The sequence below is a fragment of the Cercospora kikuchii genome, assembly GCF_019650295.1.
Source record: "Cercospora kikuchii DNA, contig_00001, whole genome shotgun sequence".
NCBI classification, from domain to species: Eukaryota; Fungi; Ascomycota; class Dothideomycetes; order Mycosphaerellales; family Mycosphaerellaceae; genus Cercospora; species Cercospora kikuchii.
Window position 1 is genome coordinate 1,817,267 of NW_025408582.1, and position 15,940 is coordinate 1,833,206.

Genomic DNA, 15,940 nt, shown 5'->3' on the forward strand with positions numbered 1-15,940 from the left:
CGAGAATCGCTTAGTCAATTGGCCCAAAGCAAGAAAGAATGACTTGATGAGGAGTGCAGGTCGGTGATGCTGACGTCGAAGGCTGGAGTGCAGGGAAGCGCCCAGCAAAGTCAAAAGCTGCCAAGAGAGGAGATCTTGCATGGAAGCGTTGTAGTGTACGGAGGTACTCCACATTGCATGTACTTGGCAGTGGCATTGTATCGCATCAAGACTCCGAAAATACTTCCGATGTTGTTTGATGGGGTGACTGTTGAGGATTGAAGATGGGGAAAGCTGGAGTCGAGTGTGGAGTTTCGGCCGGTCTCATGTCGGTCGTGGTAAGACGATCACTAGATTCATGCTGTGGCTGGCAAATGAAGGGTTTCGAATAAGGTTACACCTGTGTTGCCTTTCATTGGGTCTGTTCAAGGTCAATTCCCAGGTGAGAATGGGAACCAAGGCAAGAATTGCGAACACATCACGGCCGACATCGCTCGAAGACCGCGAGAGAGCGACAACATGGCTCACATTGCCCACGCAAGCAAGGCAGCTCGAAGAATCGAGTCTATCGCTGATATTTTCTGTTTGTACGTCTGCCAGGTCCTCTGCTCCAGAGTCCAGTTGCGTCTATGTAGAGATAGCTCGTTGAATTGCTCACCTCGAGTGAACTTCACGATGGCACGCCCTCGTAGTCCCAGCCATCATCGCCACGTCTTCGTCGCCGCTTTGATGTTTGCCTTTTTCCAGCGCACTTGATCAATATCGTCAATCCTGTAAGCACGAAGACGACGACGCCTGCAACTACGGGCACGACAATTCTCCGCGACTGTTCTTCTTGGGGGCCATCGTAAGGACAAGTCATGTTTTGTCCGATGACCCAGCAAGCTTTTACGTCGAGAGCGTTGAAGTTTAGCCAAAGAAGCTCGCCCACATCATCGCTATCAGGTTCTGCGCGATACCTCCGCAATGTCGACAGCAGATACTCGTTCTCGAGCGCAGTGCGAGGAGCATCAAAGTTGTGATCCTCTTTGCAAGCCAGCTCCACTCGTTCGTATGGAGCGGAAGAATCGCTCACTTGCCAGCTATACCGCTCATTCCCAACGCGACACGCGCCGTACCGGGACTCACTACAATCAGAGGCTTTCCATGTGCCGGATGTGGCGTTGAGTGCGGCGCAGCTAAAATCGTTGATATCTTCGCCAGTAGAATTTACTGGCTCGCCTGGGCCCCACGACCAGACCGTGTTATTTGCGAATTCTTGGTAAGGCCGGAACTCGCGGTCGGCAGAAGCATTTCCCAAAGTGGCGTTGAGAATCGGCGAGATGCCGCACCTGGTGAGGTTCCGTGCCCTTTCGAAATATGTGAATAACTGGTCGGAAGGCACTATTTCACCGCTTCCCACGGTTGACAATGCGAAGGATGAATTTGTTTCGGCCAGGACGGTCTGCTCAGGATTGAAGAAGCAGCCCGTAGCCACAGTACCTCCGCTGGTGAATGTGACATTACGATTGGATTCCAGATACTGGGCGGGGAATATCGTAGAACTGTCTCCAGTGAAATTGTAGTTGGACATTTGAGGATCAACAGTGCCGAAGCCCACGAGCAAGCGTTTAGAATAGCCAGGCACCTCAAGATAGTTCTCGCCAGGCCAGCCATCAGGAGTGTATGGAGTATTGCCTCTCTCTTCGACGCTGAAATACTCCGAGATTGGCTCCGACACTCCAAACGTTGTAAACCACGAACTCGTGTTCAGGTCATTTCGCTGATTGAGCAGCTCTCGAGGGGAATATATGTATGAGGACACATTGCTGTTGATGATGGAGCTCAGCAGGGACCCGCCCTCTGGCAAAGTATCGTCATCGGGCTGTTCAGCAGGGCCGTCAGGATTCGAGGCCGATGCAGCAGCGTGCACATTGAGTGTGAGAAACAGGGTTGTCGCGCCGATATTAGTGTCTGTATTGACCTGGGCTTCGTCAGCTACAGATCTACAAGTTGAGCCTTGCATGATCGTACAATGTGCGCAGAAATTATGCTGATAAGAAGAGCAAAGTCTGTAGAGGTTGTGCAGGAATAGGAACCAGCTTGTATGAGTGTCCCGTCTCCTGCATCTGGGTCTGTCGGCTCGAAGATACCACCTGTTGCAGGCGAGGTCGGATTCGAAAGCAGAGTAGCCGTACTTGATATAGTATCCGATGCTGTCACTGTTGTTGCAGGTGGAGTGGACGGGTTTAGTGCCTCATCGTTCTGTCTTTGCTGAAGCAACAATGGTACATCTCTGCCAGCACCATTGTCCGCAGCAGCGAGTCGTCGGGATAGGCCCGCAGACGGGGTGGCTGCCAAGCTAGCGGAAGAAGTGAGCGACTCGCCACTGCCTCCCAGCTCGACCGGGCAAAGGCTCCACGTCGATCTGCTCGCGTCCCAGTATACATCAGCCTCTATCCGGCGAAAGCCAGACACGAGCAGGTTGGAGAGGCATTTCGCCGCGGTCGACTCCTCGTAGCGTCGATTCCCGAAACACGCGGCGGAAAGAGCAACACCCGGATGCGTGACAAAGTTGACCGGCACACGCAGGGACAGGTCGCGCTGCGACTGTGACGATTGCTATTAGCAGAAGCACTTTGCAGAAATGCCGAGTCAATGGCAATATGTAATAACATACAAGCTGCACAACGAATGTGCTATTAATGGCAGGATCGGGCGTGTATAGTAGTGCCGACATTGACTCGGAACGTAGCGGGATCTAGCCTCGTGAGACCAGTCATTGTTTGCTTGCAGATGCGATCAGATGGAAAAAGCCATTGGGCGATGAAGCTGCACGTGTGCGTGTCGCGGAGAACAGGTCACTGAGCATCACAAGTGATGTCGAAACGGAGAGTAAACTCAAAAGGGAAAGCCCAAGTCTTGGCGGGCAGCGACTCGCGTCGCAGAGTCTGAGACGCTGAAGCTGAAGTTTGCTCTCAGACGCTCTGCACGACTCCGTTGTGCCGAGAGCGCGTGGTTACGAGGATGCAAGAATAGCACCAAGTGCCGACAGGAGACCTGAACGTGGGCAATGACAGCGCCACTCCGAGCGGCCTCACCGGCTGGCACAGAGACTTCACCAAACCAAGGCCTCGGGTGGTGGTGGGCATTTGTCACTTGGAGAGTGGACTGGAGAAGTTAAGATAAGTCGCCTTCAATTTTTGGTTCCCAATATCTAGTACAGCTGTACATTACGAACTGAGCATGGCAGTTCTCCAGCCGCGCAAACAAGACTCCCAACCTGAACTCTTCGCTGTAACGCTATCACAAAAGCTTTGTATCCACAAGGTCATAGGGTATCGTCAAACGCCCGTCCTAAGCAGTATAATTATGTACATTAAGGGTGCCTGTGCAAGAGAAGCTGTGGAAAAAGGTCTGTCGTTCAATGCGTGAGGTTGGAGAGGCTCATCTTGTCTTTGGGTGAGTCTTCGGGAGAGTGGCCGGAGATGATTGGTGTGGCCATGCCGGAGTCGATGTGGCCGTAGTACTTGTGTTGGTCATACTTTGCGTGTGCCATGTGTTGGTGATGGTCCATTGGCGTTGAGGGGATGTGCCCTTGCATGCCGGGGTACGCCGAGTGCCGACGCGGTGGTTGCTGGTTGGCCATCAAGAAGCTCTGCTGCATCTGCTGAGTCTGTTGCATTGGCGGTGAGTGTCTGGGCTGGGAAGGAAGATATGCGGTGGGTGCTGGCAGCGCGGATGACTGTGGCATGAATGCTTCCTGCAGCATGGGTGTGTGCTTGCGCATGTCGCCGAATGACTCCATGGTCATGAAGTCGGTATCTTGCGCGAAGGTGCCAGGCACTCCTAAACGGAGCATTGGTGCAGAAGAGCGGCGTTCTTCGCGCGACCCTGCGAGTGGAGGAAGCTCAATGGGGTTGGGTGATGGACCGTGGCGTGGAGAGCGGTTGTCGAGAGACGAGCAATCTGAAATCAGTGACGGAGCGCCGTCCGCTGACATTTGGGAGTATGCTGACGGCGAAGGCAGGGGAGCTTCGACCATTCTGCCGAACGTTGCCACCGCGGTGGGAAAGTGCGCATATTGCTGTGGGTGTGCGTGGCCCGGATTTCCCATATACTGCTGCTGGGGAAAGAACTGTTGCTGTGTCCAGGCTTGTGGGAGTGGTTGCTGCACTGGAGCAGTCGGCATATTGTGCATGTTGGGGTGTGCGTGAGGGTGATGATGTCGAATCTCGAACTCTGCCTGTCGCTGTTGTTGGTTGCGTCGACGGCGGTTCATGCCACCATTCCACCAGTTCTTGACGGCGTTGTCACTTCGTCCTCGCAGGCGACGCGCGATCTCTGCCCAACGCTTGCCCATCTCGGCCACCATCTGCTCGATGAGGACGCCTTCTTCAGGCGTGATTGGGTCGTGGTTCAAATTTGGCTTCAGGTTCTGGTGGAATCTCTCGCGACATTGCTTTGGGGAGCGTGTCTGGATGGTGCTGGATATGCGGACCCAATTCGACGCGCCATATTGGTCCACGAGGTGAAGCAGCAGGTTGTCTTCGGCCTGCGACCAAGGGCCACGCTTGTGCTGTGGCATTGTGAAGAGGTTGTGAAGGAGTGGTCGTTGTTGTTCAGTTGCGTTGTGGGAGCAGCTGTTCAATGTCAGTTCAGCGAACGGCGAGGAAGAGGGAGATGTTGTAGGAAGACGATGCAGGCGTTGCACTGACCTTTCAAACGTGCAGTGAACTGGCGAACTGGCAACCGTTGGGTGTTGTGACAGCGACGAGCAACAGATGTTCTGACGTTGGGTGTTTCGAGAGCTGGGCTCTGGTGGAAGTATGTATAAAGATTGACGCCAGTAGTGGAAAGTCTTATGCGAGACTGAATTAGGCACAATAGGACGTGTGATGCGGGTTGACAATGTTAATAGGGTTTCGCTCTGCCGCTAGTGTCGTCGATCAACGGCCGAAGTCTAAATGATGCTTCGCGAGCGTTGTGGTGGATCAACTGAGGGGCGCTGCTTCACACACTGACGATGCCTGCAGACATCTGGGTGCGTATCGTCGCGGGAGGGCGTTTCAAATGAACGTTGTGAGGCGGTGGTGAAGACGGGAGTACACAGATCGCGATGGACAAATTCCCATAGCGACAGCGCGGTACCAACCACGGTCGGGGCAATGGTGATGTTCTTCATCCAAAGGCGAGGACCCAGATTCCATGCAGCTGGCGTAACGTCGCAGAACGAGCAGGGGCGACCATGCATGCGTTATGCAGCCACTTGCCAGGGGCACGATCGGCACCCACACTTGACATGGAGACGACCATAAAGCAGAATGGTGTCCAGGGTACGCGATTGCGCAGCGAGCGTTCCAACGCTGAAGCTGAATTGCGACTGATGTCGGTCTCACTCGCACCAAGCTGTGAGATGGATGGCAGTTCCACTGTGCGGCAACGATGTAGAGATTAGGCGTGCATTCGACCGAACGACGCGCGGGCATAGCAGCACCGCTATGGTCGTGGCCTGAGTCTGCCGTGGCTGCTGGCATCAGATTGACCGTACGTCGTCCTGCACCTGTGCGTTGCCCACATGTCGCGCAAAGAGTGCACGGGCAGACTCCAAACCTCCACCAGGTCTTCTTGTGAAGCATTTTTAGACATTGATAGTGCTATGTCAGTGGCAGATGTCAGTAGCCGTGTTTCAGATGATTGTGGCCTGCCAGGACAGCGTACGCATCGCTTCGGCTTTTGCAGCCAGTCCCTCATTCGCAACAAGCCGAGGAATCGCAGAGCCGGACAGCCTGAACCAGGAAAGTCCATCGCAGCCCACTTTTCTGCTCGGAGGCGGCTCCTGTTGCCAGAGAGCCATGGCCTGGGACATTGCAGACCAAGATTCCGCGCGAGTGCTACATTACGATGTGTAGAAGTGCTAGCCGTCGAGGCGAGCGTCATGGTGGTCGGCTCGATGCTGGGCAATTGCTCATTCTATTGCGAGCCGTGAGTAGTGGTGTGGGTGGGAGGATATAGCATTTGGAATTCGGGGTGAGGATGGCTGCTTGGGTGCAGGGCAGGCGATTTGATTGGGATGCCTGCAGCGTCTGCCGACAAGCCTGATGCAGGCCCCGCGCCGCAGTGAGCAGAGAGCTCCGAGCACGATGGCGGTGGGCGGAAGGGCAGTTGCGGGTCTGGTGTGCGTCTGCGGCTTCGCGACGAGCTGATGTCGAGGCAGCGGCGGCACGGGACCAGGGTGTCCTCGCTGAGACACATGGAGGGCGGCGACGAGAATATCCTCAAGCTCCAACCTTGACGATTAATTCGCCGAAGACAATCGCACGCGGTCGCCAACCACAGCACGTTTGCGATGCGACGCCTGACTCTGCGCCTGCAGCTGGAGGCGAGCCCTCGCAGCGCGGACAGACAGCGGCGAGTCGTCGTCGGCGGTGCCAGGCCAGGCGTCGCAGCAGCAGCATCAACCACAATCGACGTCTGACCCCTGGCGCGCAACGCTACTGGCGGCAGATCGCCTGCGCAGCGAGATCCGCCGGGACCGCTGTGCGCTCCCGCTGCCTCGCGCGCACGCTTAGCGAGAAAAGTCTCCAGCTCGTTGGTGAGATCGCGTCACAGCCAGTTGCACAGCAGCCCGCTCCGCGCTCCGCCCTCGCTGGCGCACGCGCCTGTTACACAGCATCGTGCCCGGACTGCGACCATGTCGGCGACGGTGAAAGATGCCAAGCGGGCGAGATGAATTGCAGCCACTCTGTCTGCCACATCGACGGCGGGGACGGCGCGTCATGATGCTAGTCGCGGCGTGCAGCAGGTGCTATATGCAGCGCGGCCATCGTCAACTGCGGCCGCTAGCATCTGATGGTGCATGCGTGCCTGCGGCGGGACGTTATATCACACCAGCCCAACGCGCCATCAGCGCCGTTTGTGGCATGGCCACGCGACTGCAGCGCGTCCACTCTGGGAATCTGCAGCCCCGCCACACACGCCCAGCGCGCCATCACGGGCGATTTCTGGCGACGACGACTCCAATCTGGCATGGACTGCTCGGCGACGCGCGAAGCCCGCTCCCGCATTGGGAAACAACCACTATTGCCTCCGCCGTATGCGATGGGCCTGGTGGAACGTAGGCGAGCCCTCGTCTCACGTCACCGCACTGGGACGTCCTCTTCCCCTGACTGATGCGCACACAAAGTCAATAATGTGCCCGCCTGGGGCACCTCTTGCTACGCCGCAAGCTTTCGAGAGCTCTGTCTCAAGTTTGCCGTCGCTTCACAGCTCCCACCTCAGATCGGATGTCTTGATCGGCCGGTACCGTCCCGCCCAGCGCCATCGACACACCATCGTGCCCTGTGAATCTACCTATCACGCGGGATGGGAAAACACTCCGCCCTCCCCAGGCCCTAATTGTCATCGGAAAGCTCCATGCCCTGTCGCAGGAAAGGCCTTCGTCCGTGGACAGCAGTGGCCCGGATGCATCTACGTTGCGTCGGTCGCGCACTGCCGCGGGTCCGTTGGGGGCAGTAGTGTGACAGCATTCGCCATCACTGCCCATGCACGGCACATTGAACATCGATCCGGATGTGCTGAGACAGAGCACAATGTTGCAGATGCTCTTTCAAGCAGAACAAGTCGCAAGTCTCGTGCATAGCCTTTGCCTTCGGCTCAACAGGCTGCGCAATTGTGAAAGATCAGCAGCACGATTGCCAGGGTGCTCAACGTCTTTCGCCTGCGGTACGCTCGCTGAGGCATATGAACTTCAAGACGTTGGCCGTTGGCATAGAATTGCGCAACCAACTCGTGTTCGCAGCTGTCGATACATCTCTATCGTTCTGCAACGCCTGGCAAACGTCAAGGGCTTTGTAGGATGATGCTGTCGGTGTCAGCAACCACGACGACAGTCATTGTCGTCCATGAAAACTCTCGAGGTTCAGTTTGATATGTGTCTCAGCGTCACCTCGAGCACGACTGCCCCTCTGGTCAGCTCACTCCTGAAGCGAAAGATTTCGCCCCGGATTTTCCGCGCTCCATGAGATATCACACGGTTCGATTGATACATGTCTCAGTGGCGCGATTGCGCAACCTTTTCTCCGATGTATAGCTCTTCACGGAGAATTCAAGACAACGCTTAACCTTGATGCGAACCTTCTCCATCCTCCGGTCTCGCCCTGTTGTTACATACTGCGACCAGCGTCCAACGTCGAAAACAACAAAACGCGAGGCAACTTCCATTGCCATGCAATGAAAACATCACGATACGTCATGTCGATACTCCAGATTTCTCCTGAACATGACAGGCGACTCGCGCCCTTTCGACCCAAGGTTCTCCGAGCTGTCGACAACGCTCGACTGTTCCTTCAGTCCAGCCACCTACAGCGGTACGGTACATAACGACAACAAACATCCTCTTTCGCGTCGCACTCCCACTCTACAACAACAACAAACAAATCTCTTCGAACGATGCTACAACGTACGGCACCTTTGCTCTACGATCCCGCGCAATCACACCACCCGTTTAGCAGCAGTTGGTCAACACGGCAGAACACTGGACGCAATTTTCTTCGTTGCCAGCTGAATGCATCTCTGGCAACATCAGTATCGTTCATGACCGTCACTATCAACCGAACGAGCGGCGAACACGAGATCCACTGATCTTTGCAACGGAGAGAAGTTCGGCCAAAGCAAATGAAGCTCATCACCACGACACCTCGTTCCAAACACTTGCCAAGCAACCTCCACACGGTACGCATCACGCAGCAATTCCACTTCCCAACACCCACATCATCAATTCCACAACCACGAAATCGACTTTTCAGATCTCGATCGCGTGCATCTCGCATGCCCTCGCGTAAACAAAATCCACTGCCTCGGGATCCGCAGTCGTCGCACCGCAGAGGATGCAGATGCCAGACATGGGGCGGAACCAGCAACTCCTTCCATCCGGCGGAGGTGGCTTCCGTCCGGCGGTCAGCAAATGAGCAAATGAAGAAATCGTACAAGAAATTGAAAGCAGAATACGAAGGATTCTCAAGCCACAGAGGTGAGTGTCTGGTAAAAACTAGCCTGTCGTGACCAATGGTAGGGAGTACGAAGATCAACATTCTTGGATTGTAGCATGAAGCGTTTAGACGTGTAGGCAGAACGAGCAGGTAGGATTTCGAGGTCGGAGACTTTTTGCTCTGGTCGGTGGCTTCGTTGACAGAGAGAAAATAGATATGCATATTCTTGTATCTGTTGTTGTTGTTGTCTATGACCGGCGGGGTGGCGCAAGGGAACATGTCCTCCTTTCGCTGCCTGTGCTCTTCCTCCTCTTGAACATCAAATCTCCTGACTATGTGGACGGTGAACAAATAGCAAGAATTTGGGGAATCTTGCTTCACAATTCATGCCGTGATACGCAAAAAGAGTCAAACAAGAAACCACAAAATCCACCTCCATGCATGCTTGCATACAATCCCACTCAAACAGACCGCTCCCTCACAACACCGCAAAACTCCGCTTAATGCAACAAATCCACTCGTCACCCACGTCCCTGCCATCGCGGCGCGCCTTCCTCTTGACTTTCCCTCCGCACATCGCTCCCTCCACGCGGTCTCGCAACCTTCCGTCTATGCTTCCCCCTCGGAACTTGATCGAGCCAAATGTCACCTCCCTCACCCGCAACCCATCTCCTCCAAGCCTCTTCATAAGCGTCCTCCAAATCGCTAACCCATCTCTTCGTATCGAACAATGCACTCGTCCATCTCGCCTCATACAATAATCTTCGCAACTCCATGATTCTTCCTTCTCCTCTTCCATCACATCGTCCGTGAGAAGAGGAGATCAAATATTTGAAGCCTTTCCCTAAAGCTACAGCTTTCTCTTCGTAATCTTCCTCGTTCTTCGCAATGAGTTCTTTCTCTGCGCGACGGCCTTCTTCGTTCTTGGGTAGAGCGCCTTTGAGAATGCTGGCTGCCATGCGACTGCACATTTTATATGGGTAGCGGGGAAGAGTCAGGAGCGGGGTGCCACTCCAGAGCACATCGGCCGCTGTGGTATGTGCATTGCACTCGGCCGTGTCGAGAACGAGGTCGCAGACGCGGGCGCGAGAGATGTGGAGATGTTTGGGGGCAACGTCAGTGAAGATGACTCGTGAAGCGACTTCTTTGCCAGCCCATAGTTTTGCTGTGGCGAGGAGGTGCGATTCGCCGAGGTCTGGGAAGCGGAGGAGCCAGAGAATGGAGTTGGGGACACGAGCGAGGATGCGTAGCCAGGTGCGGAATGTCGTCGGTTCGATCTTGTATAGTTGGTTGAAGTTGCCGAAGATGATGATTTCGTCTGCCAATTGTGGGAAGAGTTCTTTGCGCATCTGCCAGCGCCGCCGTTGTTCTTCGGGCCAACTTAATTGCCTCTCGTTCGCGTCAGGGGCGCTTTGTTTGTGATCGCAGCAAAAGAACGTGTCCCGCGAGTATATGATGTTCTCACCATATACCCAATCCTCGTTCTCCGCGGCACTGTTCTCATCCTGAACCTTGTCTTCGATATCGACATTCCTCCTCCACGGACGTAAGGTATCGAGTGGCACCGCAGTCTCGTCGGCGAGAAGGTAGTCACACCATTCTGCACCCATAGTGCCCGCAAAGCCCATGAAAGACATCTGAATAGGCGCGGGCCTGGCTGCAAAGACCTCGTTGCGCGCACCCCGAGTGTAGCCATTCAGATTGACGAGGATGTGAATCTGGTCTTGGATAATCTGTTTGACAAGCCTCTCCGCTCCCCAGGTACTGGCATCATGAAAGACTGGTGCCTCGGCTTCGATTTGTCGACGATGTACGGAATTATCACTGGCAGTCGTGGCATAACAATATGCGCGAACGCGCTCAGTGTCGTGCATCCCGAAGACGGACTGCATAAGATGCGCCAGAGGATGATTATTGAAGTCGGACGAGACGTAGCCAACCCGCAGTGTAGGAGAGGGCGGCGATGGAGGGGGAAAAACCTGCTTTGGGAGCCAGGGTGCACGCATCGTCGAAACGGATATGCGTAGACCGTTGCGCTGCGAGATCAGGCGGATCTGCTTGGCAGACATTGGACAAGTGAAAGTGTGAAACGGCAAGACCGTAGGGGCCGTAGGAACAAACAGGGCCGCAGGTAGCTGGGGTCGGTTGTATGCTGTAGAGGGGCGCCTGACCTTCTTGACGTAGAGGTCGTGATAGAACTGCCACATCAGACGTCGCGTGGCACGTTCAACGAGTCGGGTGATTCGGGCTCCCTCCCACTTCTTCCCAGCCCAGCTTGTGAGAGTCTTCCGCATGTGCTCTTCACGGTCTCTCCGGTCTTCTGCAGATTGTTCGAACTCGGGGAACTGCCGGATCATGTAGTCGATGAGTGTGGTATTCAGCGTCCCTGTGCCCCAAGTCTCCCCTTCGACCAGCTGCCGTTCGACGATATCGAGCACCCGCTTGATCCAGCCAGAGCTCGAAGCGCCATGCTGCCGCGCATCGAGCAACATGCCCTCTGCATCGACATGCCAACGGTCGCGCTTGCCGCCGTCCTCAGCGATGCCACCTCGCGCCTGCCACCCGCACACGGAGTTCAGAGCGTTAGCGAGGCCGCACACCGCCTCTGCGAATTCAGGGTTGACCTCGACAGCTCGCTTGTAATATCCTATCGCGTCGCTGATTCTGCCTTTGTCTTTGACAGCGTTAGCTAGGTTGGCGAGTGCAATGTCGAACTTTCCGTCGCATGCCACGGCACGCTCGTACATGCCGATCGCTGCATCGAGCTGACCAATGTCTTTGAGCAGGCTCCCCAAATTTGTGTAGAGATGAGCATGCTGACTGTCCAATTGCAAGCCGTAATTGTAGTATTGCAGGGCCAAAGCGATACCACTGCCCGGCACAACTCCTGGAATGTCGGTATGTTGGCGTGGACCAAGCACTGCTGCAGGCGTAGCAGATTGCTGAACGCTTGCAAGTAAGATGCCGACGTTGTTCGCAGTCGACGGACTGGGTTGCAAAGAGAGTGACAAGTAGTACAACGCAAGTATATCTCGTACTCCGTGATTTAAGGGAACCACTCCGGCCGATCGACTGGCGTTGGACATGCCATCCTGAAAAATCTTGGCCAGCGATAGCAGCGAATTGCTCGTGGTCGAGATGGCTGCCTTTCTGGCTAAGCTGTTCGATGAGCTCAGCACATGTTGCAATCCGGGCAGCTCGGAAGCGCCTGGAAAGCATAATCTTGCGGTCGAGAGTGCCTGCTCGGGAGATAGCAGAATCGGCTCTGTCGTCGATATGCGTGGTGTCTGAGAATGATCGCGAAACGTGACGGCGGAAACAACCTTGAGAATATGCTTTACTAGACTTTGGATGCCATCGAATTGGCGGCCTGTCGCGATGAGCACAGCATCCTCGAAAGCCTTGGCTGCGCCAGCATTGTTTCCGAGTCCGTACAACATGTTGCCTTTTGCGTGGATGAGCGCCAGGATTCGGCCATTGTCGCAACCTGGAATAGCAAAGCCGCTGGATCCAAATCCTGGCTCGTTGTCCTGTCCATCTAGCACAAACGGGTCCTCGTCAGGATCAAAATCATAGGATACTCGATCAGACTGCTCTGAAAGTGTCGGTGATTTGCTGATGATCGAAGCCGAGCGCTCGCTCTGGCGGTCGGCGGATCGACGATTATCCTCAGACGGCGGGCCAGGTAGCTTCAAAGATCGCTCCACGTACTCGATGACCTTGATCGCGTCTCTGCTGCGCTGTTCCGAACACAATGATCCAATCAAATGCTCCACTGCTTCGAAATGGTTAGGTGCGGCCCTTATGACCTTCTGCCAGTGCTGTTCGGCTTCAACTCGCTGGCCCAACGCTAGCAACGATGCAGCAAGGTTCGACCTCGCTTCCAAGTGTTTTGAATCGTTCTCCAGAACTCGCATGAACCAAATTTGTGCCTTCTTATAGTTGCCAAGTCCATACGCCAGACAGCCACCAAGTTGCACCCCGTCCGTCCATTGCCAGCGAGTCGCTCGGCATGCTGCCGTCACATGATGGAGAGCCACTTTTGCCCGAAGGGTCGCGGCATCCTCAGAATACGAGATCGAGGCAATCGAGGATCCAGTGGACCGGCGCAGCGTATGTGAAGTCCTGCGCGATAGTGTCTGTGGTTGCGACGGCGATTGAGAACTATGTGACGAATCATGCGAATTGTGTCGAGAGAGAAATCGCGGATCGTCGCTTGCTCGCCGTGATCTTCCTGGAGGAGCCTGATCCACGGGCGACCTTGCTCTCGGCGTGATACTGTCATCTTCGTTTGAGTCCGGCGCGCTGTCCGGCTGTGTACCGCGCAAAGGGGGATCCTCGTCATCGCTGGCATGGACTTCGTCGGCTTCAACTGTATTCTTTGCCAATGCAGATGGTCCTGACGCAGACGGTCTTGGTGGCTTCGGAAAAAAGCTCGGCCGTGATGGAGGTTGTTGCTGTTGACCTTGCGCACTCCGGACCTGCTGTTGCTGCCGTCTAGTTTGATGAATGTGGTTCAACAACTCCCGATATTGCTGTAGTGCCCATCGAAATATGTCTTCGCGCTGACGCGCATCCGGATTCGTGTTCGGTCGATCGAGGTCAAAGGGAGGTATGGGCGCGGATGGACTCTGGGTGGAGGCTTGCATAGCCATACTATGCCTGTTGCTATTAAGTGGATAGCTCGATGTGTGCCCAACTCCGAGGGGCACATGGCGTGCAGCTGTGGAATGCAAAGGTGGTGGGGCATAAGGACGCATACTTGTCGAAGCAGACCACAGGCCCTGGTTCGACTGCAGCTGCTGCTGTTGCCATAGATCCGACTGGTAGCGGAGCTGTGAGTTCGGCGTTGAGCCCATGTAAGTCCCCGCTGCATGTGGATGGTGGTAAAAGTGTGGGTTCTTCACAGCGGCTGCGATATACGGGACATAGCTCCCGTCGTGGAAATAGTATGGTCCATACAAGCCTGAGCCTTGGGGACCAGGTGCGGTTGGACCCAGATACTGAAAGGATGGCTGGATTACGCTGGGAATCGTTTGATTGTAGTAAGGGTGGATCCCTTGGTGGATGGGCATCTGATTGAGCATTGAGTCCATCACGGGAAACGGACTATGCGGTTGCTGCTGAACATGACTCGGCTGAGGCCAGGAGGGCAGCACGGGGGAGGCATGCCATGATCTGAGGCCAGCATTCTGTTGTTGCTGCTGGTGTTGCAAAAATGTACGCTTCTCGCTGTTGTAAAGTCCCGTTGTGTTGCCTTCGCTGAGCAGTTGGTGCTTATTGGGCTGGATGAGTTCTGCTCCAGATGCGTCGTAGCCGGCGTGCAAGGTGCCTGAAGGTGTCTTCCTCCGCAACTCATATTCGGTCTCCCTCCTCTGATTATGATGTATGGGTAATGCATATCGCTGAGTCAGGTATGGCATCGAGCCCCCTGCAGGGTGGTAATTCGAAGTCGAAGTTCGACCAGATATATGTGCCGAAGAAGGGCTGATATGAGAAAGACTAGCATCAACGCTCATTGTGACGCAGCTGGAGGCCTTCTCTGCGCGCCTTGTAGCGCCGCAAAGACCTGCTGCTGGCTCACGGATGAGAATGTGTGCCTATGCCCTTGCGATTGGTGTGCCGGATAGCTTGCATCTTCCATGAATCGCAGCAGCCCAAACCAACTTCTGTCCTACGCTGGCGTGATAACGGTGGTCGCAAGGAGCTTTTTCTCCACGCGAACGGGTCGTCGAGGGTGTCAGAGCCCTAGTCAATGATCCCCGTGGTATTGTGGTCACGAAAACATGCAGAGCTGCGCACTCCCGCCTTGCTTCACGTCCCCGGCGGGCAGATGCGGCCAGCGCTTGGCCTGAACCTGCTGCAGCAATTCGCCGGCAAGCGGTTGATGCTGCACGGCGGCTGTGTCTCACAACGACCGTCTTTTTCAGCGCATTCTCCAGAGCAGCTAGCCTCCGCGCTCTACTGTCCGTGTGCTGTATGCCGGGCTAGGTGTCATCTGCCTCGTCGGGTTCACGATCCTCGCAGTCCCTCGCTCTTGCCTCGTCGTCGGTGATGTGCTCGCGTGAATCGAGACGGCGTATCCAAAAGCAATCGCGGACGGACGAGCGTGTGGTGAAGAGGAAGAGAGTGGCAGTCACGTCGTCCTTCACGAGCAGTTGGTGTCGAGCATGGCGCAGGGAATGCACCAATCGCACCTGCTGCTGGAGAATGCCGCGCGAACCTTCACCTTGGGAATCCACCAGTGCTGCACGCTAGAGGCGCATTCTGACACTCGCCGCAGCCAGTTTGATGGATCCGGGCGGCGCAGACGCGGCCATCAGCAGCGCGAAACATGCTGCCTGGCCTGCGACACTCCACTCGCTTGGGCGCGGTGGTGCGTGGCGCTCGACGCTCCGGCGACTCGCATCGCTTGTCCTCCTCCTCCAGCCTATCGCCAGCCCCTCGCCGCAGCGATCCCCGTCCGATCACACGCTGTCCACGGCACCAACGGCTCGGCCGGCGCGGCTGCGTACAGATCTTCAGCATCTCCTACGGTACCTCTGTACAATAATAATCATGAGAACAGCACGGCTTCCAGCATGCCTCACCTCACCACCATGCAACGCGAAAACAGCCCAGCAAATGCTGCCAATTGCCGCGCTGCATTCGCTGTGCAGCCGGCTCGAAATCCCAGCCCACCATGCTGACACGTCTCCACTCCCGACTCCTCGAGTGGGTTCGACAACGACGCACCTGGCCTGGAGAATCCTGGGCCGACCCATATTGAGCGCGGTGCAGTGCAGTAGTGCTGCCATCGACTGGGACGCCATGCTGTCAAGACTTCAATGTACATCCACAGCGTACCTGAGGTGACGCCTTCCTTATGCAGGCAAGAGCCAAAATGACACGAGGACGATCGACATGCCACCACGCGAGATCTGAGCACCATATCGGACTGTCCATGCACTGTATGTAGCAGGACAGACGGGTGCACATGTGAGTAGCTAATG

The 15,940-nt window shown here is 55.6% G+C and overlaps 3 protein-coding genes across 4 annotated transcripts; all 3 read right to left on the reverse strand.

The window, feature by feature from the left end:
• Nucleotides 1-649: 649 nt before the first annotated feature.
• On the reverse strand, nucleotides 650-2,698 carry CKM354_000065100 (uncharacterized protein; the record flags this gene model as incomplete). Its single annotated transcript, XM_044795746.1, has 3 exons — nucleotides 650-1,942; nucleotides 1,993-2,568; nucleotides 2,639-2,698. The coding sequence occupies 3 exons, from the start codon at nucleotides 2,696-2,698 to the stop codon at nucleotides 650-652; spliced, it is 1,929 nt and encodes a 642-aa protein (XP_044651681.1).
• A 684-nt stretch (nucleotides 2,699-3,382) lies between these two features.
• On the reverse strand, nucleotides 3,383-4,546 carry CKM354_000065200 (uncharacterized protein; the record flags this gene model as incomplete). Of its 2 annotated transcripts, none has more annotated exons than XM_044795747.1 (1): nucleotides 3,383-4,546. In XM_044795747.1, the coding sequence occupies one exon, from the start codon at nucleotides 4,544-4,546 to the stop codon at nucleotides 3,383-3,385; it is 1,164 nt and encodes a 387-aa protein (XP_044651682.1). The 2 variants fall into 2 exon arrangements, with proteins under 2 accessions (XP_044651682.1, XP_044651683.1); XM_044795748.1 differs by having other exon boundaries at nucleotides 3,383-4,159.
• A 4,923-nt stretch (nucleotides 4,547-9,469) lies between these two features.
• CKM354_000065300 (uncharacterized protein) lies at nucleotides 9,470-14,467 on the reverse strand (the record flags this gene model as incomplete). Its single annotated transcript, XM_044795749.1, has 1 exon — nucleotides 9,470-14,467. The coding sequence occupies one exon, from the start codon at nucleotides 14,465-14,467 to the stop codon at nucleotides 9,470-9,472; it is 4,998 nt and encodes a 1,665-aa protein (XP_044651684.1).
• Between the last annotated feature and the right edge of the window lie 1,473 nt (nucleotides 14,468-15,940).